Source organism: Equus quagga, chromosome 3 (genome assembly GCF_021613505.1).
Source record: "Equus quagga isolate Etosha38 chromosome 3, UCLA_HA_Equagga_1.0, whole genome shotgun sequence".
In the NCBI taxonomy this organism is placed as follows: Eukaryota; Metazoa; Chordata; class Mammalia; order Perissodactyla; family Equidae; genus Equus; species Equus quagga.
This window is the reverse complement of record NC_060269.1, coordinates 7061773-7088075: the sequence shown is the minus strand read 5'-3', so window position 1 is coordinate 7088075 and position 26303 is coordinate 7061773. Positions and strand designations below refer to the sequence as shown.

General features: G+C 43.2%; 1 protein-coding gene and 1 pseudogene across 1 annotated transcript in view; one reads left to right on the top strand and one right to left on the bottom strand.

Moving 5' to 3' along the window:
* Positions 1 to 26303, bottom strand: part of ALPK1 (alpha kinase 1) — a 73075-nt gene that overhangs the window by 20427 nt on the left and 26345 nt on the right. Inside the window, exon 4 of the mRNA XM_046657217.1 lies at positions 4665 to 4863. Within this exon, the coding sequence (XP_046513173.1) occupies positions 4665 to 4863 (199 nt within the window). The remainder of the gene's footprint in view (positions 1 to 4664; positions 4864 to 26303) is intronic.
* LOC124237680 (uncharacterized) lies at positions 21307 to 21496 on the top strand (annotated as a pseudogene).

Genomic DNA, 26303 nt, shown 5'->3' with positions numbered 1-26303 from the left:
AACATGACCCATCCATCTGAACAAAGCATGTGAACTCTCTCTTGCGCTAAGCTGCTTCCCAGAGTCACCAGCGTTTAAGATCAGTGTCCAACATGATAGTTTGGTAGAGGCCTGTTTTTGGCCATGCAGGATATAATTTTCTTTGCTCACAGTCTCCTTCTGTCCTCAAACAAAGCAGTATTTCCAATTTCCTACCTTTTCCTCCCAATTTTTTAAATTTGCTGAGCTCCTCCTTTCTTTCCTCCCCTTCTCCCTCCTTCCCTTTCTCTCTCTCTCCCCCTCCTCTCCCTCCCTCCCTTCTTCCTTCTTTCCTTTCTAACTTTCTCTCTATTTTAAACCACATTGTTTTACACTTTTTGGTAGTTGTTTATGATCTGTCTCCTCCCCTAACTTGAGCTACTTGAAAATCATGAACCACGTCTTGATCATCTGTATGAGTATCTCCAAGGCCTACTGTAATTCCCGCCACACAGAGGCTTTCAACATATATTTGTCAAAAGGAAGAAGAAATAAAATCAGCATTGGAAATAATGAGTTAGGGTCTGATTAAAATTCATTCATATGAATGTATTCAAAAAGAGAGCAATAACATGAAATACCTGTGTGAATGCATTTTATCAAAGATCTCTCTTCTTAAAAATTATTTATTTATTTTTTTTGAGGAAGATTAGCCTTGAGCTAACTACTGCCAATTCTCCTCTTTTTGCTGAGGAAGACTGGCCCTGAGCTAACATCCATGCCCACCTTCCTCTACTTTCTATGTGGGATGCCTAGCACAGCATGGCGTGCCAAGCGGTGCCATGTCTGCACCCAAGATCCGAATTGGCGAATCCTGGGCTGCCAAAGCAGAATCTGCACTCTTAACCACTGCACCGCTAGGGTGGCCCCAAAAGTTATGTTTTCTAATCAGATTTTGCTGATACATAAGGATGGGCATTTAAACATATGCTGATACTGTATTCACCCACCGTGCTGAATTTCTTAATTCTAATAATCTGTGGATTTCTTCAAGTTTTCTATGGGGGCAATCATACTATCTACAAATCATCCTAATTTTGTTTATTCACTTCGAATCTTCATACCTCTTGTTTCTTTTTCTCTTCTCACTGCATTGGGAAGGTTTCCAGGTCAGTATCGAATAGAAGTGGTAACAAGATGCGTTTTTTCTTGACTTGCTTTTAAAAGGAATACTCCTAACTTTTCATCATTAGTTTTGCTGAAGGTTTTGGTTGTTTCCCTTTATCTAGTTGAGAAAGTTCCCTCTTGTGCAATTACCAACTTATTGCCTTTCGGGTCCAAATGCACCTTTCATGGCCTGCTTTGCGGTAATGGGTCTGGACCTTGTAAGCACTTCTCCTTTGCCAGCTTTGTATTAGATGGTGTGGAAGGACCCATGGGGAAGGTGCTTCTCTTCCTGAGTTTGTATGCTTCTCTTGCCAGGCTCTTGCAGTGCATACAGCTTCTCTAATGCATGCTTCCTGCAGTGTTCCTGGCTTCTCCTGTGCCTGACTTACTGCAACACGGGCAGTTTCTCCAGCACCCAGCTGCCCAGTGTGCAAAGGTCAGCAGCACCCAGAGGCAAGCAGCTCCCTCCAGCATCCTGTCAAGCGACTTCACAGTGGCGTGTTGCCAGTAAGGCACCTCCCCATGGACGTCTCCCCCTGGCATTCCATAAAGGCAGCTTTGTGGTAAGTTCCAAGTCACCTCTCTGTGGACGGCTTCCCCCAGAACCCAAGAGGGTGGATTTCCAGTGAGTTCTGTGGCCTGGAACCTTGACTTCTTTGCCATCCAGTGAGCCATGACTATGCCCTCTCCAACAAGGTCTGGATCTCAGTGCAGGCGTACTTGGGTGTGGGGTTGGGAGCTCTTTCTCAGGCGCTCTAGCTCAGTCCAAGGGATAGTGGCTGCTCCTTAAAACTACCTATCCTGTATTCTTTAGAGTTCTCTTTACATCTCACTAGCCATCCCTCATTACTCTAATCCCCTGATACAGTTAATAATTATATTAAACTTTCCTTGCTCAAATTACGGTGTGATTCCTGCCTCCTGATTGCACCTGACTGATAACATCTTTAACTCCAGTTTGTAATTTTTTTTTGTTTTGGTGAGGAGGATTAGCCCTGAGCTAACATCTGTTGCCAATTTTCCTCTTTTTGCTTGAGGAAGATTGTTGCTGAGCTAACATCTGTGCCAATCTTTCTCTATTTCGTATGTGGGACGCTGGCTCAGCACGGCTTGATGAGCAGTGCATATGTCTGCACCCAGGATCCAAACCTGCGAACCGTGGGCCGCCAAAGCAGAACATGTGAACTTAACCACTACACCACAGGCCAGCCCCCAATTTGTATTTTTAACATAACTAGGTTTAAAATTTTATAAAATACTTTTCAAATCAATTTAGGTGAACATATATTAACTATCTTTATGTATCTGGAGTAAACCTTACTTGACTGTAATGTATTATTATTAATCTAATATAATGCTGATCAATTTGCTAATATTTTAGGATTTTTGCATCTTATAAATTATATAAGTGATATTGCCCTAGAATTTCCTTTTCTTTCTATCTTATTTAGATTAACCTGTGCATTTACCAAATTCTGTATTCACCATTGCTTTTTGAATCCCCCACTCTGACTTTGAATGCCTTCCGTGTTGCAGACACCTTAAAGAAATCTTTAATTCACCATATTGATGTGATGGGAGAAGACTCTGCACTTGCTCAGTCCTCCACGTTGACGGAATTGGAAGTCTGAACCCGTATCTCTGATTGTGCCTTGAAAGGTTTTGTCTCCTAATTTCAGGCAAGAGTGAGCTGGGCAGGCCAGGGCATCCTCTCTTACCTCTGAAATCTCATTACGCTGAAAGCTTTGCCCTTTGGAAGGTGTTCTGAGTGGACACCAGGAAGGGCTGGGTCAGAGGGGACAACAGGAAGACTGTGCTGTCCCTCACGTTACCTTTCTTCCTTGTCCCTGCCCTTAAAGTATCATGGATCCCTCTCATTTCTCCCGCCCAGGAGCCCCCAATGCTGGGCATTGAGAGCCTTTCACTGTACCATCTTCTCTTCCCAGGACACCCCCTGCTCTAAGTCCCTCTTCCTCTGAGACCCCCAGTGCAGGCGGAGGCTCAAGAGACGTCTGGGGCCAGAAGCTTACAAAGAAGCCCTCAACTCTGAGGCTGGGTTTGTCTTCTTGTGGCGCTTCTGGGAGTGCCTCTGAGGAAAAGACAACTCCAACTGTCGGAGAGTAAGATCTAGAACCTTTGTCTTAGACACGAGACGTGTGAGCAGAGGAGAATACTGCTCACGATGACATCGAGGCTTACACCTTATCAGGAGAAAAGCTCTAGCCCACCTTGGTTAGAGACACGAGAGAAATAACAAAACCAACCAACCAACCAGCTCAGATTACTTTGTATCAAAGCAAAGCTAGCAACATGCCTGCTTACCATTTGATCTCGATTTCCATGTCACCCCACAGCAATTCTGTATATCATAAAACAGGCTGCACTGACTCTGTTCCACTTGACGAGAGTCAGCATCAGAACTCTGCTTGTGCACGCCTGGCCCTCACCGTTCGGCCCCGGGTCGTACCCCTGCAGCTCCATGCTCTGCTCACACATCATTGCCATCTGATGCCATCAGAAGCAACATTAGCTGTTAGGTTTCCCTCACACCCCAAACATTATGAAATGTCCCAAATGAGGGACATTTAAAGGAAGAAACTTTTCCCTAAGTTCCACTCTGTCCCCGAGTTCCTCTAGAAAAGTAGTAATAAGATGCGGGCTCAATTTACGCACAGCCGCAAGAACTGGAAAGAGAAGGAACTTGGGTTTTTGAACGTTAACCTCCAGAAGCCCATTTCTCCCATGTCCTTTTATCTCTGCCCCTCTCTGCATCCAGCAATTGTCCCATTTAGGATAGTTAGTACAGTTCCTTTTCAAGGAAATGCAGTGAAGATATTTTAACCTCTTAACGACCAGAGCTGTTAATAACAATAGCGAAAACCAATTAAAAAACTGAGCCAGTCCTGATTCTGGGAGGAGCAACTTCCCTTCTGTTTTTGTCCTTTATTCCTTCGCTCTTGGAACTGAGACTACCAGGCCACACAGTTGCTAACCCTCATGGTTATCGGGAATTTAAATAATTCATGAATTCCATGGAAGTGGACTTCGCTGTAAGGCATAGCAGGCCCCTCTCCCCTCCAACCCCTCTACATTATGTCCTAAGTTAGAATGTCAGCCTCCTTTTTCATTTCATTCAAAGTGACAGAAGGAAAAAAAAAAAGATACTTTAAGGCCTAATCAGGTAGTGTACCGGTGTTCCAAGCGATGAAAGACCCCTCAGATTACTTCAGTGGGTTTGTCAGCTCTATTGTTAGCATAGTCAAGTGGCCCTACAGAAAGGAGACGGGGAGCTAAGAGAAAATAGTAGAATTCTAATCTGCTTTCTAAAGGCTCTTGGTCAGAAGTAGAGCAATTCAGATACCCCTGTTTGAAAGCAGCAGGACAGATTTGTTAGAAGACAAAAGCTCCAATTAGTATTTTCCACACCCTTTCACAATTTTCTCTAGCGCCCCTGGCTCTGACGCGCCGGGGCCTTTGTGCGCGGGGCGCGGGGCTCCCGCCTGGTCCAGCGCGGCCCGGCGGCCGGGGCGCGGCGCTACCTGCGTTGATGGAGACGCGCGCCTGGCGAATCACCAGCTGCGGGGCGACGGGCGCGGCGGGCTGCAGCCGGTGGAGCCCCTGGGCGACCTGCAGCAGCGGCCGGGAAGCGTCGAGCCCGTACAGGAGGCGGTCGCTCAGGAAGACGATGGCCGCGGCGGTGGTGCCGTCCCGGGCGAGGATGGAAGCTCTCAGGGCCGCCTAGGGGACATGGGGACAAATGAGCCCGCGAAAAGGCGCCCGCGGGGAAGACCAGGTCCTGGGGCCCCGCTTAGTCTGCTAGGTGTTTGTATGAAGACAGGGACGACCAAACCTCGAGCTAGGAGAAGACACCTGCTTTAGGAGGCGACTGAACCAAAAGGAAGAAAATAAGGAAGAGTCCGGTTCACTGGTGGGATAAAGTAACAGGGCTTTCATTTCAGTGTCTCCATTACGTTTCCAAAATCATATGAGGGCTCAGTGCATATTTCTTGTTCTTAAAAAACTCAAACAACGCAAAGTAAAAATTAAAGGTGCCCCTTATTTTCTCGACTCTTAACTTATCTTTTCCCTTCCCCCCCACTATCAGTCTTCGTGATAATGGTTTTGGAGAGATCCTTCTAGAACTTCTTCTACCCTTTTTTGCATAGTTAGACGTTGATTCCTTGTCTTGTCTTCTTTCTCTTTCTTTTTTCCTTCCTCCCTTCCTTTCTTTCTCTCTCCCTCTCTCTCTTTCATAAAGGAGATTACACTTGGTTCTTTCAGTCATCCTAACATCTAGGAGAACTTTCCACATCAGTTCATTATACTCAGCTTCATTTATTGTCTGCATTTTAATTAGGAAAAATATAGAATTTTAGGTAACATTTTAAATTTGATTTATATGATCATGGTTAGTTAATGAATAAAGCAAGAAAAAGAAGGAAACACATAAAATGACAGCGTGACATAAACAGTGAGAAGTAGAGATAAATAAGGCAAACTTTTATGGAAAGACATCTTTTGGTCTCTTAAGGTGTTATACCAAAGACATTCAAAGTCTTGCAGCTAAGAGCATAAATGAGTTTACCACCCAGTAGTACTTTCTCCATTTGCGAAACTAAATCAAGCAGAGTATTTTCTGGGCATGTCAGCTCACATGTGAAGCCTAGAAAGCGTTGGAAGCATCGCCCATTTTCCTGCCACAATGTTACTACACAAACACTGCTTTCCTCACCATATTACTCTACGTACTAACACTTCCTGGGCAAAACTAGGTGCCAGGCACAGAGCTAAATGCTCCATACGTATTAATTCATTGAATCCTCGCAACGATCCTAAGAGGGAGATTCTATTATTATCCCCATTTACAGAGAGAAAACCTCAGAATCATAGAGGTTAAATAACACGACCGAGGTCACATGACCTGTGATTAAGAGCGAGGATTTGCTCAAGACCCATGTGGTAGAGGCCTATCTATATTAGGAAGACTGGAGGCCTTGGACATCAATTATCTGGTACTTACAGTAACATTAGTAGATGTCATATATGCAATCAATAGTATTGCAGTTGCTGGGCTGAGCAGGGGTTAATTTAACCACTTGAACGTGAGAGAGGGTGCATTCAAATTGGGAGAGAGTAATCTCTACTTTTCAAAAGAGCTAGAACGGCTCTTGAGTTTTAATTTGACACTTGCATGTCTATAAGTAAAACTGGCCTAAACTTTTACATCTGGCCCATTTGAGGGTTCCATCTATGGTACTTATTCACATGATTTGATTTCTGAGAGATATCCATCATCCACGTATCTCTGTATCTATGTATCCATCTCTCCAATGATAGATAGACAGATGGGGATCTGCAGGGCTCATGGAGAACGTAACATTCATATTTATAGGTGTTCATCAGCAGTCAGGAATACCTACCAATCACCAGCACAATAACCCTTCTCTTTTCAAATTGACGCTTTCTTAACTTGTTGAGGCTTTTTACCTCTTACCGTGTTTATTAAGTCTGGAAAGTGATAATTTGCACTTGTATTTATCCTTTTGTTCTAAGCCAATCACTGTTCCAATTGTGATAGAGATGCCAATTGTTAGGGAGGAATATCTCTTCTCTCCTCTTGATGTTTCCCTTCATGTGAAGGGAGCTCAATGACTGTAGCACTCCTGGCCTCTCTCCACTCCTTTGCCGACTCTGCGCCAGGGGAGGTGGAGTGACTAATCTGACTGGTCATTGGGAAGAAGAAACTGGGCATGCATGGCTTAGCTCTTCTTTTTTCTCTTGGGAACAAACTGTCTGAATGAAACAGGGGTTCTTCTTTAGTCTTCTGTATCATAAGTCTTATCTAGAAATGTACCCTATGTGGGGTGTTCTGCTTGGCCCAGTAATTCCTGTGACTAGCTGGGGAAGTCTACGTAATTCTGGGGTTCATCCAACAGACCCCCATGCTCTAATATGAAGCTATATCTTCCAATTTAGCCTTTATCAGAATTAACGGTAATATTTAATCTCTTGTCTGCCTAACTCTTGTGTTATATTTCTCAGTTTGCTCAGAGTCCAGGAGGGGAAGAGAGGTATTATTTATTGGATACTCCCCAAGACCCAGACATTAATCATTGCCTGACGCACATAACCGTTTCTAAAGGAAACTGCTCTGCCCACAGCCCCTGACTTTGAAACAGCCATGGATATGTAGTTACTTGACCTTGACCCCATCGCCCAACCCCAGTGGCAGCTCGAGACTAACCTAAGAGTAGCCACCTGAGACCTGGCCCCATGACTCTGTGGCCAGACTTGAAAAAATGAATTTATTAATCTGAACTAAGAAACATAGAAGGAACTTGCCAGTTGTTATAGGATGGAAAGAAGCAGAAAGTAGAGTGTAGCTAAGCCACGTTTATGGGCACCATCAGAATGAGGATCCAAGAATGACGGCCCTGAATCCAAATCCACCTCTTTGCGAGTGTCGTTCTTAGAGTTACAGATCTCCTTTATTGTCCCATGTGTATCTTTATAATAGTGTACACCCCATTTTATGAGTTTGCTTGAGTGAGCCTCTGTTCCTTCCAACCGAAAAAGCCTAACTAAAACTAAAATGCTCAAAACCTTATTGAGGTTTGTCAAATAAACCACCAATCTGAAAAATGCGTTTTAAGGTGAGAACAACTTAGTCATCTGACATTCATAAAATGTAAATTCATAGACAGAGAAGAAAATTGATGGATTTGTGTATGCTCAGCTCTCCTTAACAAGGCCAGTGCCTGATCAAGAGTCCTGCCTGTGCCTGGTACTCATGAACAGTCTTTGGGTTTGCAGCCTCAGCTGCTGTCTGCAGAACTTACAGCTTCTGCCATTACTAGGCTCCCTTAAGCTTTTGCGTGGAAAGAGTAACCTTATTCCTGTCGTCCTGCTCATGGCTGTGTACTTCGGAGGATACTCAGCAAGCCACCGAGAGTCCCCTCTCTTTGAGGTTGCATGTTGGTGCATGCTCGACATCTGCTGTCTGTTCTCACAGGTACCCCACTTCAGCTCTGGGATAACTGTAGTAGCTACTTGGGGTGCAATGCTTAGAGGCAGGCTGTTCTCCCGAGGCCACTCTCCACCCTTTCCTCCATGATCATAATGGTTTCCATCTTTGTAGCACCATCTAGTTGGTGCAAAATATTCACACACATTGTCTTATTTAAATTTATAGTAACTGTAAAATCTAAGATAAGAAAAATGAGGCTGAGAGTTTAAGTAACTTTCCAAAATCACAAAATCAAAAAGGTCAAGGTCAGGAAGGAGCTCCAGGCTCTATGTTTTTTATTTTGGTAAAAAATACATAACACAAAATTTACCACCTTAACCAGTTTTAAGTGTACAGGTGAGAAGTCTTAAGTATATTCACAGTGTTGTAAAACAGATCTCCAGAACATTTTCGTCTTGCGAATGTGAAATTCTATACCCATTAAACATCAACTCCCCTTTTCCCCCTCCCCCAGCCCCTGGTAACCACCATTTTACTTTCTGTTTCTATGAATTTGATTATTCTAAATATCTCATATAAGTGGAATCATACAGTATTTGTCTTTTTATGACTGGCTTACTTCACTTAGCATAATGTCCTCAAGGTTCATCCTTGCTATAGCATGTGACAGGATTTCTTTCCTTTTTAAGGCTGAATAATATTTCATTGCATGTATTTACCACATTTTGTTTATCCATTATTCTGTTGGTGGACATTTGGGTTGCTTCAACCTCTTGGCTATTGTGATAGTGCTGCTATGAACATGGTATGCAGGTATCTCTTTGAGACCCTGCTTTTGGCTGTATACCCAGCAATAAGACTGCTGGATCATATAGAATTCTATTTTTAATTTTGTGAGGAGTCTCCATACTGTTTTCTATAGAGGTTGCACCATTTTACAATGGAACCATGCACAGAGTTCCTATTTTCCCATATCCTTGGCCTACACTCGAGGAACTCAAGGCTCTTAAAGGTCAGTTTTCCTTCTGCTTTCCCCCCATGGTCTGACCAAGGTGACTTTGAGTAGGGCCAACTCTGGGCATAAGAAGCTGGGTCTTCGGAGCTATGGCTGAACTGACCACTCACTATGTCCAAACAGTGGCTCTAAGGAACCCATACCCCTTATTATTATGAGAAGATTCTAAGAAAAAAACAGGGACAAAAGTAGAGAGAAACAATTGAAAAGAGTGTTCTGTTATGTATTTAAAAAGAAGAGAAAGGAAAGAAAACTTCCCAGGAGATGGCCTTTAATTTCAGTGTTTTGAAATTCTTTAGTGAAAGTTGGTGCCATGAGAGCAACTGATGATTCAGTGACGAGAGCTGGAGTTTTTAGGGATAGCCCCAACTGGGCATGCTTCAGACGGAGCTGTAAGGACACTTTGCAAGTCCTGTGGACCCTCTGTGAGGTAGTCCTCCTGAGTTGAGGAGATGGAGCTTCTAGGAGTCTGGGGAGGCCATGGTGGCCAGAGTTCACAGGGCAGAGCATCAGAAGGAGAGAGCTGCACAAAGCAACTTGTCCAGAGACTGCAGAGGGTCCCCCTTGAGTCTTCAGCAGAATAGTGATCGGCTCATGTAGGGAAAGACAGCACCTGAGGCTGGGGGGAGAACCACCTGAAAGGAGCAGAGGAAACAACCCCAGGCCTCATGCAGCTTGTATTTCCACCAGCCAGGGTAGCAGGCCTTGTCATTCACAGGGCGTGGGGTAGAGTATTCAGAAGGATATTACTCCAGTAGTGACATGAAATTAACTTTAGTGTAAGAAAGCTTTTAGCTCAGTCTGAAAATTTAGAAGCAAGTTTGGAAAGGATCAACCTATTTCCTAGCTTGAGTGAGTCCCAGAACAAAACTCAAGAATATTAATAGGCACATGAGTTATCCACTATCCTATAAGGTGAAATTCACAATGTCTGGCATCCAGTCAAAAATTACTGGGCATCAAAGAAGCTCATATTACAGAGAAAAAAAAAAATCAGTAGAAACTGACCCCAAAATGACAGTTATTATAACTGTATTTCACAAGTTCATGAAGGTAGAGTAAAAATTATGTGGAATTAGAGACATGGGGGATATAAAAAAAATGATCTAAGTGAAACCTCTAGAGGTAAGAGAATATAATGTCTGAGAGGAAACCAGAGGTATCTGAGTTTGTTTCTGAGCTCCACCATTTACTTGCTGTGTCAAGTTACTTAACCTCTCTGAGTCTCAGTTCCCTCATCTGGGAACTGTGGGCAATGTCTATTTGCAGTGCTTTTTCAGGAGTAGAGGAAATGTGGGTCAGATGCTCGGCACAGAGCCTGGCACACTGTGGGCGCTTGATCAATGACACGGAGCCCTACGCAAAAAAGGGAAAAAGTCAGTCCACGTGTGCCCACTCTCTTGTATGACAAAATAACAACAAGCAAAAAGACAGGCTCCTGAAATAAATGTCAGTGGCATTTTCAATAGCGTAAAAAGGAAATAACAGATCATGCATAGTACATCTCTGAGGCTTATCTCAGAAAATGGCTAAACTCATTTCTTTTAAGCCCTCACCAAGGCTGAGGAGTGACGTTATTAGAAACTGGTGAAAAAGAAGGAAAATGAGCTGTATGGCAATTGGTGAAGGAAGTCTGGTTCCTGAAAGGGAGTCTGCTCAGCACGCACGTGCGCGTTGCTTCTGGCTGTCGCCAATGGAGGAATGCCTCCCCAGCACCTGTAAACTGATGCTGCAAACACCCCATTCTGCATCCCGCACGAACACGCCGTATATTTGAGCAGAGAACATTGCCTAATCTATTTTTCGCCCTTCTACTCTTAATAGATTGGAGCACAAAAGCCTGAGAGAGGGTGACCTGCCAGACAAAGGCCCTTTGAGTTCCTTGGAAAAGTAGACTTGGAGGAGGATGGAAGGAATCCAAGTGGCCCTATTATTTCCACTTGCACTAATTAGACATTTTTCTGTCAGCTATTGAGCACTGCTGAGAGGCCAAACTCACTGAATTCATTTCTAAAGTGTTTACAGAAGTTTGCATCTGTTTGTGTCTCTTCAGGAGGAAAATAAGCACTTCAATAGCATTGTGGAAAATCTAAACGAAGCATCCTATTCTGGAGGACCTGGCATCCCCCGCAGCTGCATAATTTAACTCCGTTCAGGGCCCGAACCTCTCGCATCTCTCTCCAAAACCTAACGATGCAAAATGCAGGGAAGTCAACTCAGGAGAATCTTTGCTTTCTTGTCATTGTCTTTTCTCGCCCTCTTTTGAGGCGGTGGCGTGCTGCGCGCCTCATGCGGTTTTCGGTGGGCATCGTTCCTGCTGCCCCCTCTCGTGTTTCTCCCAGCACTCTGAGAAATTAATACCCACTTTCATTTGCTGCCAAGGGAGGGGATAGTAAATTCCTCAGCAGCAAAGCAGAATACATCACTCTCCTGGGAATCTCCCCCAAATGGACACCGGGGGAGCCCTAGTGACTTCAGAAGGGGAGAATGAAAGGCGGGCAGAGTGTGTGGTAGGGAGGGACTCTAAAGGGAAAGTTTCCCTACGCGGTAAAATGTGCCTGGGTTATGCACACTTAGATTAACATGAAAGGGAGCTCCTCTCCCTCCCCCCACTCCCCAAAAAAGAAAGAAAAAGAAAACAACACAAAAACCCCAACCCACCAACTACATGGGCAGTGCCTTTGAAATGCATATTGGTCGACATGGAATTTGATTCAGGATTCTCTTTGTTTGGGGTTTCAGGCCCACGACTGACCCACCATCACAGAGGACTCAAAAATATGATCTTTTTAGGTAGTGTCACAGTAACAGAATTTTAGGGTTGGAGCCAACATAGGATAACTCAAGCGAAAGCAGGACCAGGAATTCTCTTCCTTTATCTTTCCTCAGAGGCTGACTTCAAGGGAATATGGTCCAAGTAGTCACCAAATCGTGTTTTTCTTGTTGAGCGATGTTTAAATAAAAATATATGGATGTAGATAAGGGAGTGTGCTGGATTTCTAAAGAGACAGGCTCACAGATGTGTACACGTGCGTACACACACGCCCCACGGTTGTTTTTTTCACATCTGTTTTCAGGATGGGAAATATGGGGTCTAATTGAGTTTGTGGCACAAAGGGAACTTCATGGCTAGGAAGCTGAGTCAGGTGGTAAAGGAATTAAACTCCACAATGAGATTTCAATACACAGATGATTGAAAAAATGCTAAAGAGTCTTTTCTAAGAGCTTTTGCTGAACAGCAGCAAGGAAAAGCATGTGCTGTTTTCATGGTCCCTTGCCTTAGCACCAGCCCCTCCCGGTGCTGAGCATCAAATTTGGGTCCCAGCTATGGGTTCAAAGCCGCGATGTGTTCACAGCAATGACAATGGCAGCTGTTCTCAAGGGGGGCTGGGTGAGGGGACTCAGAGCCGAAGCCATCTGGCATTGCAATTGGCAGGAACAGTGTAAAGGGAAATTATTGCTGCATAGCAAATTGGGAGATTGGAAAAAGGCAGGAGAAAGAGGGGGGAAGATGTCCTGAGGTGAGGAATTAGCAGAATAAACAAATGAAAAGTGATTGACGCCTGCATAGTTATGCATCAACAATAAAAGCAGAGTAAGAGTCGAAGCAATCAAACCAGACCACTGAAGGTCAATGGAAGACCAGGCATGGCATGCTCCATGTTTGTCCACCCACTGAAATGTGAGAAGGAGGAGAGAAGAAAAACTGAACTTTTTTAAGGTTTATGGCCAAGGTCTGTTAACATTTCAGGGGCATGTCCTTCGTTTTACCAGGGAAACATGCAGATTCAAGCACTTCTGGAAAATACTAATAGTCTTTTTCTCTATCTTGATACCTAAAGATAACATTTTGGATCATTTCGCTCTCTCTCTTTTCTTCTTTTGGTGAGGAAGATTGGCCCTGAGCGAACATCTGTTGCCAATCTTTTTTTTTTTTCTTTTCCCTGAAGCCCCTCAATGCATAGTTGTATATTCTAGTTGTAAGTCCTTCTGGTTGTGCTATGTGGCACACCGCTTCAGCATGGCTTGACAAGTGGTGCCATGTCTGTGCCTAGGATCTGAACTGGCGAAACCCTGGGTCACTGAAGCAGAGCGCATGAACTTAACCACAAGGGCACGGGGACAGCCCCCAATCTTCTTCTTTTTTGCTGAGGAAGATTGTCATTGAGCTAACATCTGTGCCAATCTTCCTCTATTTTATGTGGGACACCGCCACAGCATGGGGAGCAGTGTCTGGGTTCACGTCTGGGATCTGAACCTCTGCACCCTGGGCCACCAAACCTGAGCATGAGAACTTAACATCTAAGCCACTGGGCTGGCCGCGGGGTCATCTCTTCCTGCTTTCTCACTCTCCCTCTCTCAAATCTGCCATCAATGGAGTTGGCTGTTTGTTAGAAGAAAAAGAAAGCAGTATCAAGCAGATAACCACCAAACTAGGGTCCTGGTGAATTTCATGCCCTGGGAGTCGGGGACCGCATGCCTGACCTCTCCTCCAGGTTGCTATGGCCACCATGACTCCAGTCATCATTGCTGGTGATTTCAACATCCACACTGATGATTCACTCAGCACACTGGTCTCTCTTGCCACGGCCTCCTTGTCCAAGGGTCTTGTTCTACACCCAACCCTAGCCACCCGCTCCCATAGGCAATCATACTCTAGAACTCACCATTTTGGCGGCGGCGAGATCTCAATTTAAGCATTTGTTTCTCTGATCTTTATTTCATATTCTTCCAGCTGTTTTCTCAATAGCCCAACAATTTTGTAACCCTTTGGAGACAATCCACACAATCCACTGACCCTACTACGTTTTGCTGTGCCATTGATCCCCTAATATCCTCACTTGCCTCTTTAAATTCCATGGTACGTCAACATAATGACTTTTTTTTTTTTTTAAGATTTTATTTTTTCCTTTTTTCTCCCCAAAGCCCCCCGGTACATAGTTGTATATTCTTCATTGTGGGTCCTTCTGGTTGTCGCATGTGGGACGCTGCCTCAGCGTGGTCTGATGAGCAGTGCCATGTCCCCGCCCAGGATCTGAACCAACGAAACACTGGGCCGCCTGCAGCGGAGCGTGCGAACTTAACCACTCAGCCACGGGGCCAGCCCCCATAATGACTTTTTAGACAGCATTCTTGACTCCTTTGCCACTCTCTGCTTCTGTCTTATTTGTCTGGAAATTCCAACCATATGTATTGTTAAGAGAAAATTAGAATCACCTAGGGGATTTTCAAAAATCCAGATGCTCAGATGGCACCCCAGACCAGTTAAATCAGAATCTCTGCAAGTGTACCCAGGCATCGGTTTCTTTCAAGGATCCCCAGGTGATTCCAATGTGCAGGCAGAGTAAAGAACCCCTGAGCTAGCCTGACCTTCCGCCTCTTTCCCCACCCCTCACTCTCTCCTCCCTGCTGGAGGTGGAATGAGTGTGCTGGGAGTGGCAAACCTGGCTCAGACCTTCCTCTCATCTCTCTTCAAATCTTCCGGCCTCCAGAGGGTGCATTCTGGCCTGTTCTCCAATAAGGGAAGGGGCCTGCCAGCAAGAAGATGGGTCTGGAGTGAAGAATTTTCCAACCCATTTGTCTGAATACCTAAAGCTACATTCTCCTATCCATTTTAGAATAATAAAGGTTGTTCTTTTGCTGTCTTTCAGATGATTCTAAACACAGGGGGAGAAGATGAATGGTATTTATTGTCACTTTAAATCCTCAAATTATATATAATTCTCTGCCTAACCCAAGCTTCTACCCAAGCAAGTGAATATGGCTGGAGAAAAACAAACAACCATGACACTTTAAATTTATGACCATAATCTGAAGTTGGCCTTCAGCGTGGCCTGGCAATCCCAGCTACATTTATACCTTGTGCTCTCTTCTTAAGCTGCCACAATCCCCTTAACCTCCTCACTCTCAGCTGATGACCTTGCTGTTTATTTCACGAAGAAAACAGTGAGTGAGAAGAGACCTTCCTTATTCTCTTACTGAAATTTACCGATTGGACCCATGTTCCTGCATACCCTCCTACTGGTAGATTTAAGGTGAAACCTCCACTTAAATACTCAATTCTGTCTCTTCTTGTTTACTCCAGGACATTATGCCTGTAAACACCCTCTTTCTCTTCTGCATCATTAATTTCCTCATCTCTACTGAATCATTCTCATTAGTACACAAACATATTGTAATGTCTTCCATCTTAAAAAGTCCTACCTTGACCATATATCTCTTAGTCTAGTCAGGCTGCTATAACAGAAATACCAAAGACTGGGTGACTTATAAACAACAGACATTTATTTCTCACAGTTCTGGAAGCAGGGATGTCCAACATCAAGGCAATGGCAGATTCAGTGTCTGGAGAGGATCTGCTTCCTGGTTCACAGACGGCTGTCTTTTCTCTGTGTCCTCACATGGCGGAAAGGGCCACGGATCTCTCTGTCACAAGGGCTCCACCCTCATGGCCTAATCACCTCTCAAAGGCCCCATCTCCTAATACCATTACCTTGGGGGTTAAGATTTCATCATATGAATTCCACGGGGGCAGGGGGGACACAAATATGCAGTCCACAGCAATCTCCTTCCAGCTCCTGTCCATTTCTTTGTCCCCCTTCACAGCCAATCTCAAAAGAGTTGTCTAAACTCAAGCCAGCCCTGATGGCCTACAGGTTAAAGTTTGGCATGCTCCACTTTGGTGGCCTGGGTCCGGTTCCCAGGCGCAAAACCACACCACCCGTCTGTCAGTAGACATGCTGTGGCAGCAGCTCACATAGAACTAGAAGGTCTTACAACTAAAATATACAACTATGTCCTGAGGCTTTGGGGAGAAAAACAAAGAGAGAGGGAGATTGGCAGTAGATGTTAGCTCAGAGCGAATCTTTCCCAGCAAAAACAAACAAACAAACACAAAAGGAGTGGGAAATAATAAAGTTGTTCTTTAAAAAAAAAAAGAGCTGTCTAAACTCACTGTCTTCATTTCCTCATATCTCACTCTTTCTCAAATCTATAGCTTTCATCCTCAAAACTCCATGATCCCATTCTTTTCAAGGTTGCCAACAACCTCTAAATCCAATGACCATGTATTAATCCACATCTTATTCAAACTCCTAGAAGCATTTGACTGAGTTGATCAATCTCTCCTTTTCTATTCATGTGACTTCTGGCATGTCACACTCTCCTGGTTTTCTCTCTACTTAAGGCTACTCTTCCTCACTCTACTTGCTGGAGCATCCTTCTCTTCCCAGCCTCTGAATGTTGAAGACCGTAGGACCCAGTCCTGAGGCTGCTTCTCTTCTCTAGGTACGCTCTCTTAGACTGTCCCATGGTCTCAAGTATCATTTCTGTGGATGAATCCCAAATTTAAATACCTTCCTGAGTCTCTTTCCTGAAATTCACAACTGTATATGAAATTGCCTAGACAATAGCCCAACTGGGATGTCAATTAGGTATCTCAAACTTAACATGTTTGAAATAGAACTCTTTATTTTCTCTTCTCCACTTGCTTCTCCGTCAGTGTCCTTCATCTCAGTTAATGAAAACCCATTCATTCATTTGCTTAGAACAAAATTAGTTTTGACTCCAAGTTTGTGACTCTTCTCCTTTTCTCTTATTTTACATCCAATCCATCAGCAAATCCTGTTGGCTCTGCCTTTAAAATATGTACAAGACTTGATCACTTTTCATCTCCTCCAGAGCAACCACTTTAGTCACAGCCACTACTGTCATCTTGCTTGACACAAGCAAGCACTTCCTAACTAGAATTTCTGCATTCGCCGCCTCGGTCTCCTTGCTCATCCTGCCCCCCATTTCTCACGGGGCAACCAGAGCGATCCCTTTGAAATGTAAATTAAATAATAATGCTAATTCCCTGCTCTCAACTTCAACATGGCTTCTCATCACATTTAAAATGAAATTTAAATCTGTTATCATGGCCAGCAAGACCCTGTATAATATTTCCTCTGACGGCTTCGCTGACCTCTCCTCGCATTCTCATCATTTCTCACGTTCTCTAGCCTCTCTCCTCATCCTCCAGTAAGTCCAGCATGTGCCTTTAGGCCTTTGCACTTGCTGTTTCCTCTGTCTGGAATGCTCTTCCCTCAGCTATGTGTATGGTTCCCCCATTCAGATCTGGACTCAGTCACTCTTTCAAAGAAGTCTTTTCTGACTGTTCCTCTAAAATAGTATTATCCGCAATCACTTGTCCCTTGACTCTGCTTTATTTGTCTTCATAGCACTCATCACCCTCCAATATTAAATTATGTATGTTTTTATGTTTACCTGTTCATTGCCTATCTTCCCACCGAAATGTAAGCTTTTCATTTACACTGAAGGACAATGCTGATGCACCTTGTCTTGTTTCCTGCTGCGTCCTCAGTGCCTTGGGGAGCGGCTCAACAAATAATTGTTGAGTAAATAAAGTAGCTCACGGTTCTCTAGGTGTCTCCCCGATTCATTTACTTTCCCATATGCATGCATGGCTGGCTTACTACTGCTTCAGCTTTTAGATCATGATTTATTTGTTATATAAGGCCTAAGTGAAAATATTGATAGGTCAAAGTTTTTTCAGGAAGTAAAACACCAAATAATTAATGAAGATCAAAGCAGATGATAAGGAAGACAGAAGGGATTTTGTTTTCCAAGCTAGCTTGCTCTAAAAATATAGACTTTCAACATTGGGCATAGAGTCCATATTTTTATGAAAACATTTATTAGTGATGCCAATGTCATAATTAGGTGCAGTAACAAAGAAGTGTTAGAGAAGTCTGAGAAATTGAGATTCTTATTCCTTCTTTTCTAACTATGAAAATGCCTATAAAATCATAGCAAAACTATATTTTCTTAGAGGGACTTTCCATTGGAAATAACCATAAAATGAGAAGCAAAATCAGAAGTCTGTATTAGTTGATGTAAAACTCTGCTGTGGGCAGAACTAACTCATTTGGGGCCCATGAACTTAATCTCAAAAATAAGGGGAAACTCATCATTGCAATTCACCCTAATAATAGGGGAAAACTTTGCACTTGAAAGTTTATAATGTAGCGAATGATTCTTGGCACATGGTTTAGTGGGAATTCATTCATTCATTCAACAAAATATTTATTGAGCATCTTCTAGATGCATCTGATAGACATTGGAGATACAATAATAACAAAGACAGACACAGTGTTATCTGATCTGTAAACATTTTGAAGATGAAAATCCCCACCTAAAAGGACTGGGTAGCTAACAGAAAATATAGAACAGATTAATGTCAGAGATGGCAATACAAATTTAATATTTAGCCCACAAGTATAGGATTCTATTCTGAGTCAATGAATTGTTTGCAAGTCAAAAAGTCAACTCTTCCTCCCAGAGGAAGACTTATCTGATGGAGAAAAGGATGCAGTCTTCTCCCATATCCCAACCACCTGAGCTCCTGGGGAGATGCCCTTCCTCTCTAAAGAGTACCAAGTCAGGTCAAAGGCAGAAGTCCTTCTTATCTAATATAGAGTTTAAAGATATTTGTAACTAGTGGTGGGGTGTTCCTTTGTTTCCTGGGAGCTAAGTCCACTCTATGTGGATATTACTCTTAATAATTAGTGGGTTCCATCAGGGGTTAAGGCTATGAAGTCTCAGGCTGGGCCCCAAAGGCACTCCAGGGAACAATCCAGAATATTGGCTCACCACTATCTGAAGCTTCTTCCTTCTCAGTGTCTGTCAGTGGTAGCAGAGGAAGTGGCTAGCATGACAATCAGTGGCCTGCAGTCTGGGGTTCTCCAACTACATCATTGATTACCTCTTCCTTTTTTTGAAAATAGGGGTGGTGTGAGCATCTGGGGGTATTGGGGCACGGGCTCTCAGGGAGAAGTTCAAACTGGCAGATTCACTATCATACTATTTGAAATGTTGAGTTGTTTGTATTGTTTGCATTCCAATTGCATTGCATTTGAAAGGTTGCCTACATCTGTTAATGGACAGTCCTGAAAAGACACCACAGTCATTGTCTGATGTCCTGATAGCAAAATTCAGTTAGAGGCTTGATTCCTCTATTTGATCTTAGCATTTATCTGTCTTACCGCATAACTATAACAATCCCATCTGGCAGTAAGCCACGTCCTTTTGTCAATTAGCTTATAGGATAGCAATAGCTTCTATTTATCGAGTGCCAGGCACTGTTCTGAGCCTTCCTGTGTTATCCACTTACTTAATCCTCCAAACAATCTATGAAATAGGTACGGTTATTACCATCATTATAGAGGTAGGAAAGTGGAAGCCAACAGTTTAGATAAGTTGCCCCTGATGACAAAGCTAATAAAGAACAGCCCTGGGATTCAAACTAGCCCCCAAGTCAGCTTCTTTAACTTCTACCTTTACTGCCTTAATTTTAATGGTAAAGCCTGTCATTGTTACCATGTTACCAAAGCGATACAGGAGAATAGCAGCAGATACATAGTACAGAGAGCGCTGTTTGGGCCCTCGGGATCCCGTTGTCCGTAGGGATTTTTACTTGTTTTTAAAGTAATAATTATCACTGAAAGGATTAAGAGCTTACTTATGCCTGCTGGAATTTTAACAGCTAAGCATACTTAGGGAAAGAAATGGAACTGCTTTGTCACTTTAGAATCTTACAATCCAACAGAATCACATTCACCTAAGGACAGAAGAAATAAATGCTTAATCAATAAGGGTTAGCCTTGCTTAATGAAACCTCCTATAAAAAAAAATCCCAGACTACGAAACTAGGAAGTGCCAACTTAAGGAATGGTTATCCACGTCACAAAGTAGTCTTCATGATTCACTGTAATATTCTTCAATCATGAGCTTCCATAATTTACTTAAAATATGGCTCAATTACAAACGTATTAATAATAAGCTACTTCAAAGGGGGAGTAAATCAGTGGTGCTTCAGCCAGGTTGTACGTTAGAATCAATAGTGATGTCTTATTAATACGGGTTCTCGGATCTCGGCAGAGATCTACTAAATCTGAATCTCTGGGTAGCGGGACCTGGGAATATATATTTGTTAGAAGCTGGCCTTCTCCCCGCTCTCCTGCCTGCCCTTCCCACCCCAGCACACACACAGCCCGGGGAGCCTGATTCGCTCAGCCCCGGGAACAGTACTGGGATTCTCTGGCGTCAGTCACTGAAGCCATGGACAGGTCTAAGTTCTGTGCATTTTGAACATATTAGACAAAGGTATGGCCATACTCAAAGAGTGAGGAGAAGATGCCACAGTCTTGTGCTCAAGGTCATAAAATGGGAGGGTCCCTGAGAGAAGATTAGGAGTCTGACACCTAAGCCCTTTGAAAGTTCTACGTGATAATGACTCCAGAAGGCCCAGAGGTTTCCATTTCTTATACGATGCCAGAGGGAATAATTCATGCCTCGGACGATAAGAGGTTTCCAATGACCATGAAAGAAACATATCTTGCTTCCGGTCTTTGCAAGGTGAATAAATATTAAAAATTCCAGAATTGAGTTGGAAATACTTTCAAAATGTGACACATTATCCGTTGATATGGAAAAGAAGCCAATTTGCTGAGACTATTCTCCTGAGGAAGTTGGTCAGCTTAGTTACTGGAGGGAGATTTGGGGAAAAGTGGGAAAAAAATGGGACTTTGCACTGAGGCACTACTTGATTTTGGGTTAGTTACTTAACTTTTCCTTTCAACTTTCTTATATATAAAATAAGGATAATAATATCACATAGATTACTGAGAAAATTAAAAAAATATATACGTAACCTGCCCAGCACTTAGCAGATGCTCAATAAATCACTCATTCTTTTGAGAACAGACTGAGGGTAGATCTGTGGAATCAGTCTCTGAGATCTAAAAATATAAAGAAAATTCAAAAAGTTTCCACTGACGTTTACCAATGAGAGAGAAATTGTTAGCTTTACTGACACTTTAAAAAGTGGATGGACACCAGCCCCTTATTTTGCTTATATGTCCAATGGTTACTGATCACAGATGGAACAGGAGGAACTCCTCCTCTTGGAGAGGCTGACTATGAGAACTCACTCATTCAACTGTTGTCAGCTTAGTGTATTGCCCTTTATTTATATCCAGTTAAGTAGATTTACAGATTATATTATTTACAAATCACAGATACTTCCAAAAAGTTCATAACAAGAGGGAGGAAGACTACAAAAATCTCACGGCAGAGTTCTTTAAAGAGTAGTCAAAGGCAAAGAGTTTAGACATGCTTCTTTTATAAACAGACAAGTGCTGGCTTTGTGCAGTGGCAGTATCGCAGCCAATGAAGTTTTTTGGAGGCGCGATTATTGCTAATTGAAACCGACAAATGCTCCAAATTTGCCAACCTTTTCTGTGATGACAAGTGGCTGACAACAGTACGCCATCCAATAAGTATTTTGAAAAATATTTTTCAGATGATGAGATCTGGAAGTGTTTTCATCATTGTGATTTTCTTACTAAAAATAAAATGTTACATATAAAGAAACCTCACACAAATGAGAAACTTTAATCTTGTTTAAAAATCTTCTAAATACAGAGTTTGAATGGGTTTTGATATCCTTTGTTAAAAAAACAATGTCTTCTGGGGCCCGGCCCGGTGGCGCAGGGGTTAAGTTCGCACTTTCCCCTTCGGTGGCCTGGGGTTCGCCGGTTCAGATCCTGGGTGCAGACATGGCACCGCTTGGCAAGCCATGCTGTGGTAGGTGTGCCACATATAAAGTAGAGGAAGATGGGCATGGATGTTAGCTCAGGGCTGGTCTTCCTCAGCAAAAAGAGGATTGGCAGCAGATGTTAGCTCAGGGCTAATCTTCCTTAAAAAAAAAAAAGTCTTCTGATTACCTTGCAGAAACGCACAATTGGCACTAAGGAAGGTTGAAATTTGCAGGTTGAACTTCAACAAATGACTTTTCATAATTGGTGGGTGGATTGAAGTATGAGTAGCATGAATTGGTAATCACAGCTGACCTCTTTTATTCGGATCTACAAATCTTTGAGACATCGTTTTTCAACTATTACAGCCATTAAAACTAAGTATTGAAATAAACTGTGCTGGCCACATCTTCAGAGCACTGTGCTAAGCCAAGATTTTAAAAACTAATTAAACATATTCAATTACAATCTTAATATAAACAAAGAGATTCTCATGCCAATAATGTAATTTTAAAAATTATTTTAGGGGCCGGCCCAGTGGCGCAGCGGTTAAGTTCACATGTTCCGCTTCTCAGCAGGCTGGGGTTCGCCAGTTCGGATCCTGGGTGCGGACATGGCACCGCTTGGCCAAAGCCACGCTGTGGTAGGCATCCCACGTATAAAGTAGAGGAAGATGGGCATGGATGTTAGCTCAGGGCCAGTCTTCCTCAGCAAAAAGAGGATGATTGGCAGTAGTTAGCTCAGAGCTAATCTTCCTCCAAAAAAAAAATTATTTAAAAATATTCACTTAATCTTTGTCTTATTCTTAAAAGTCTATGCTATAGAAATATATATCACACTAATGCATAGTACATGCATATAATTTATTAAGTAAATAAATGTTCATCAGGGTGCTTGCTCAAGTTTGACTGATGAGCAATAAAAAATTTAAAGACAACTGATTCAGAATGATCGATCAGTGGGGAGAATGCAAATTTTTCTTTCGTGCTGTACAAACACATCCTAAAAAAGAGAGGACAAATTCCGAATATCTATGAATTTGTTGAGCTTAAAACTTTTTGGTTTCTGCCCCCTGAGGCAAGTTGGTTTAATAAGAGGGTGGGTGATTCCACATCAGGAAAGGATGTGGCAGACGGAGGGAGGCGCACGGAAGGCAGGTCTGGGGTTACAGTCCAGCTTAGCCACACTTGGCAGCGTGGCTTGGGAACGTCTTTTCAGCTTTCTGAGCCAAGCACTTCATCTACAGAATGGGCACAATCAATCCTATTTTGCAGGGCTGTCATCAAGATGATATGTTGTGAAGAATGTATCAGATTGAATCCTATGACAGTGCCAGCATCTGAGGTTTGTTGACATACAGACACAACTCTAATGTTCAACCTAATATAAACAGTGTCAGACATATGGAGGCCTATATTTAGAGATAATATTATTATTTAAGCTCCTTTTTTACATAACATGTAAGAAGTGGGAGGGGATTAGGAGGCGCAAACTTTTAGTTATAAAATAAGTAACTATGAGGATCTAATGTCCAGCATAGGGAACCTAGTCAATAATATTGTAAGAACTTTGTATGGCGACAGATGGTCGCTAGGTTTATTGTGGTGATCGTTTTGTAATGTATATAACTATTGAATCACTATGATGTACGCTTGAAATGAATAGGATATTATATGTCAATCATCGTTCAATAAAAATAAATAAATAAAAAGATGTGGGAGGTGATGTTATCCCTACTTGCTGACAGGACTGAATAAATGCGTCCCCAGGATTCATCATTTTCTGAAGGTCATTGCTATCTTCTGTCTGCCCAACACTTCAACCTGTTCGTCTTGTGCATTTTGAGCTGGGTTGCTGTGCCCTCTCCTCTTAGTTGGATCAACTCCTCCGAGGGTCGGCGTAGCCTCTGGGCCTCGTTATGGGGAGACAAGAAGTTAACGTCATGGGTTAGCCCTCATCAAAGGGGTACCTCACATGCGTGATTCTGTGGAAACCAAAGTTTCGTTGGTAGAATTGTAAGGACAGGTCGCCATTTAATTGACCCTCCGTTGTGTTGAAAGTACGGTATTAAAAGGAGCAGTTTTTGGCTCAGTTTTAGAGCAGGGTTTAAGTCCTTGGTGATTTTAATCATCTTCTATCTTTTTTTTTTTAACTTTTTTTAAAACTTTTTTCCTGCTTTTTCTCCCCAAATCCCCCCAGTACATAGTTGTATATTATAGTTGCAGGTCCTTCTAGTTGTGGCACGTGGGACGCCGCCTCAACATGGCCTGATGAGCAGTGCCACGTCTGCACCCAGGATCGGAACCAGTGAAACCCTGGGTCACTGAAGTGGAGCGCATGGACTTAACCACTCGGCCACTGGCCGGCCCCGGTCAGCTTCTATCTTAAAGTCTTAACATCCATAGGCCTTAGGGCTGCTATTTGTCCTTCAAAGGCTCCATTCTCTTGGAGCCTAATTCTCACTTATTTAATGAAATGTATTTTTGATGAACATTTTGTCTGCCTCCTTTTCAAAAGAAGAACTATAATGTCCTGCAGAGGAAACTAAAGTTTTAAATGTTGATAAGTGGAATTATAAAGTTTCTGTCTTAATTAATTCTGCTTTGAGTAAACACGTGGCATCACATTGACAGAGGGGCAGAGGGTGGGTCTAGGGCAGCAGGGAGGAGACGATTGGACGAGGTGGGGCTGCTCCAGTCCTACACCAGCCCGTGGAAAGGACGGATCTTGTGGACTCAGGGAGCACAGGCGGGCCCAGGGTCAGGACACCTGGGTGGTGGTCCTGTCGTTCCCGCTCACCGGCTGTGGGACTTGCGATGAGCCATCTCTTACTCTCGCTGCATTTCAGTTTCCCCATCTGTCAAATGATGGGCTTGAAATAGATGATCTCTAAATTTCCCTCTACCTTTGATGTTCTATCATTTGATTAAAAAATAACGTGTTCCTGAATATCAATTATATAGATATGTACGTATGTGTATTCCATATACGTATACGTGTGTGCACGTGTGCTAGTGTGATCTCCAAAAACAGAACAGCAGAACCATGATACTTAGCTTATAGCAGGCCATCACATGGGAAGAGAAAAGATTCGGAAACAAGCACATTGCGTTTCGAATCCTCACTTTCTCAGTGAAAAGACGCATGTCCACATCATTTAGTGAATGCCCTCGGCCTCTCCCTTGTGAAGATATGCGCGGTTCCATATCTGCACTTGCTCTTAGAGAAGTGGCGCAGCCAAGCCTCACCCTCCTCACTCAGGTGTTCAAGCGTTTGACCCTGTCCAGATTTAAAGGCAAGTGATCATCAGACACTCTCCTCTCTCTCTCAATTCCTTTCCTTTATATTGTGAAGAATCAAAGAAACATAAAGAATAAAAGTAACTGGTAATCCTACCACTTTAATGAAAATGCTCATCCAGATTTATTTAGAAGATTTTATTGTTCAGGATTAGCATTAGGTGCTTTTGTAAGATACATATGTTACTTATTTATTTATTTATATTAGCAATGTTTTTTGGTGAGGAAGATTGTCCCTGAGCCAGCGTCCATGCTCATCTTCCTCTGTTTTATGTGGGACGCCTGCCATAGCATGGCTTGACAAGTGGTGCTAGGTCCACACCCTGGATCCGAACCTGTGAACCCCCGGGCCACCGAAGTGGAGCGTGAGAACTTAACTACTACACCATTGGGCTGGCCCCTTATTTATTTTTTAATTAACTGAGATCCCCCTACACCCAACCCAGGGATTTAAGCAAGAAAAAGTGTCAGATTGCTATCTTAGAGAGACGGCTTTGGTTGCAGCGTGGAGAAAAGCTGGCAAGCCATGGCGGTGATGGGTACTGTCTGCCAATCTATTTCTGGGTCTCCTCCTTCTGAGCACATGGTAGAATTGTGTTTCCCTGGCTCCTTGAAGGGAGCTGTGGCTACGTGGCTTACCTTGACCCATGGCCACTTCTCCATGGAAGTATATAGGCACCACTGAATTGCGCCCCTGTGCAATTCATCATTTCTCCTTCTGCCTGCCATGGCAACCAGCAATATTCTCAATGGTAGATATTCCTTCAAGCTGGGTCCTGAGGGAGAGTGACATAAAGCAGAACTTTCCTCTTCCCCCCTCAGATGGACACATAGCAAGAGGAAGGAACAAAACTTTATTGCTTTAAACTCTAAGATTTGGGAGTTGTTTTTTTCTGCAGCCTAAGCTTACTATTCTTACTGATACAGAGGACATGACTGGAGGTAGGGAGAGGAGTTGTATATAATCTAGCACAGTTGCCGTAGGGTTGGAGAAGTGAAGATGCATTTGAGGGGCCGGCCTGTGGTGCAGTGGTCAAGTTTGCGTGTTCCGCTTCAGTGGCCTGAGGTTTGTGGGTTCAGATCCCAGGCGTGGACCTACACACCATGCATCAAGTCATACTGTGGCGGCATGCCACATGCAAAATAGAGGAAGATTGGCACGGATGCTAGCTCAGTGACAATCTTCCTTAAGCCAAAAAGGAATATTGGTAACAGACCTTAGCTCAGGGCCAATCTTCCGCACCAAAAAAGAAGAAGAAGAAGAAGAAGAAGAAGAAGAAGAAGAAGAAGAAGAAGAAGAA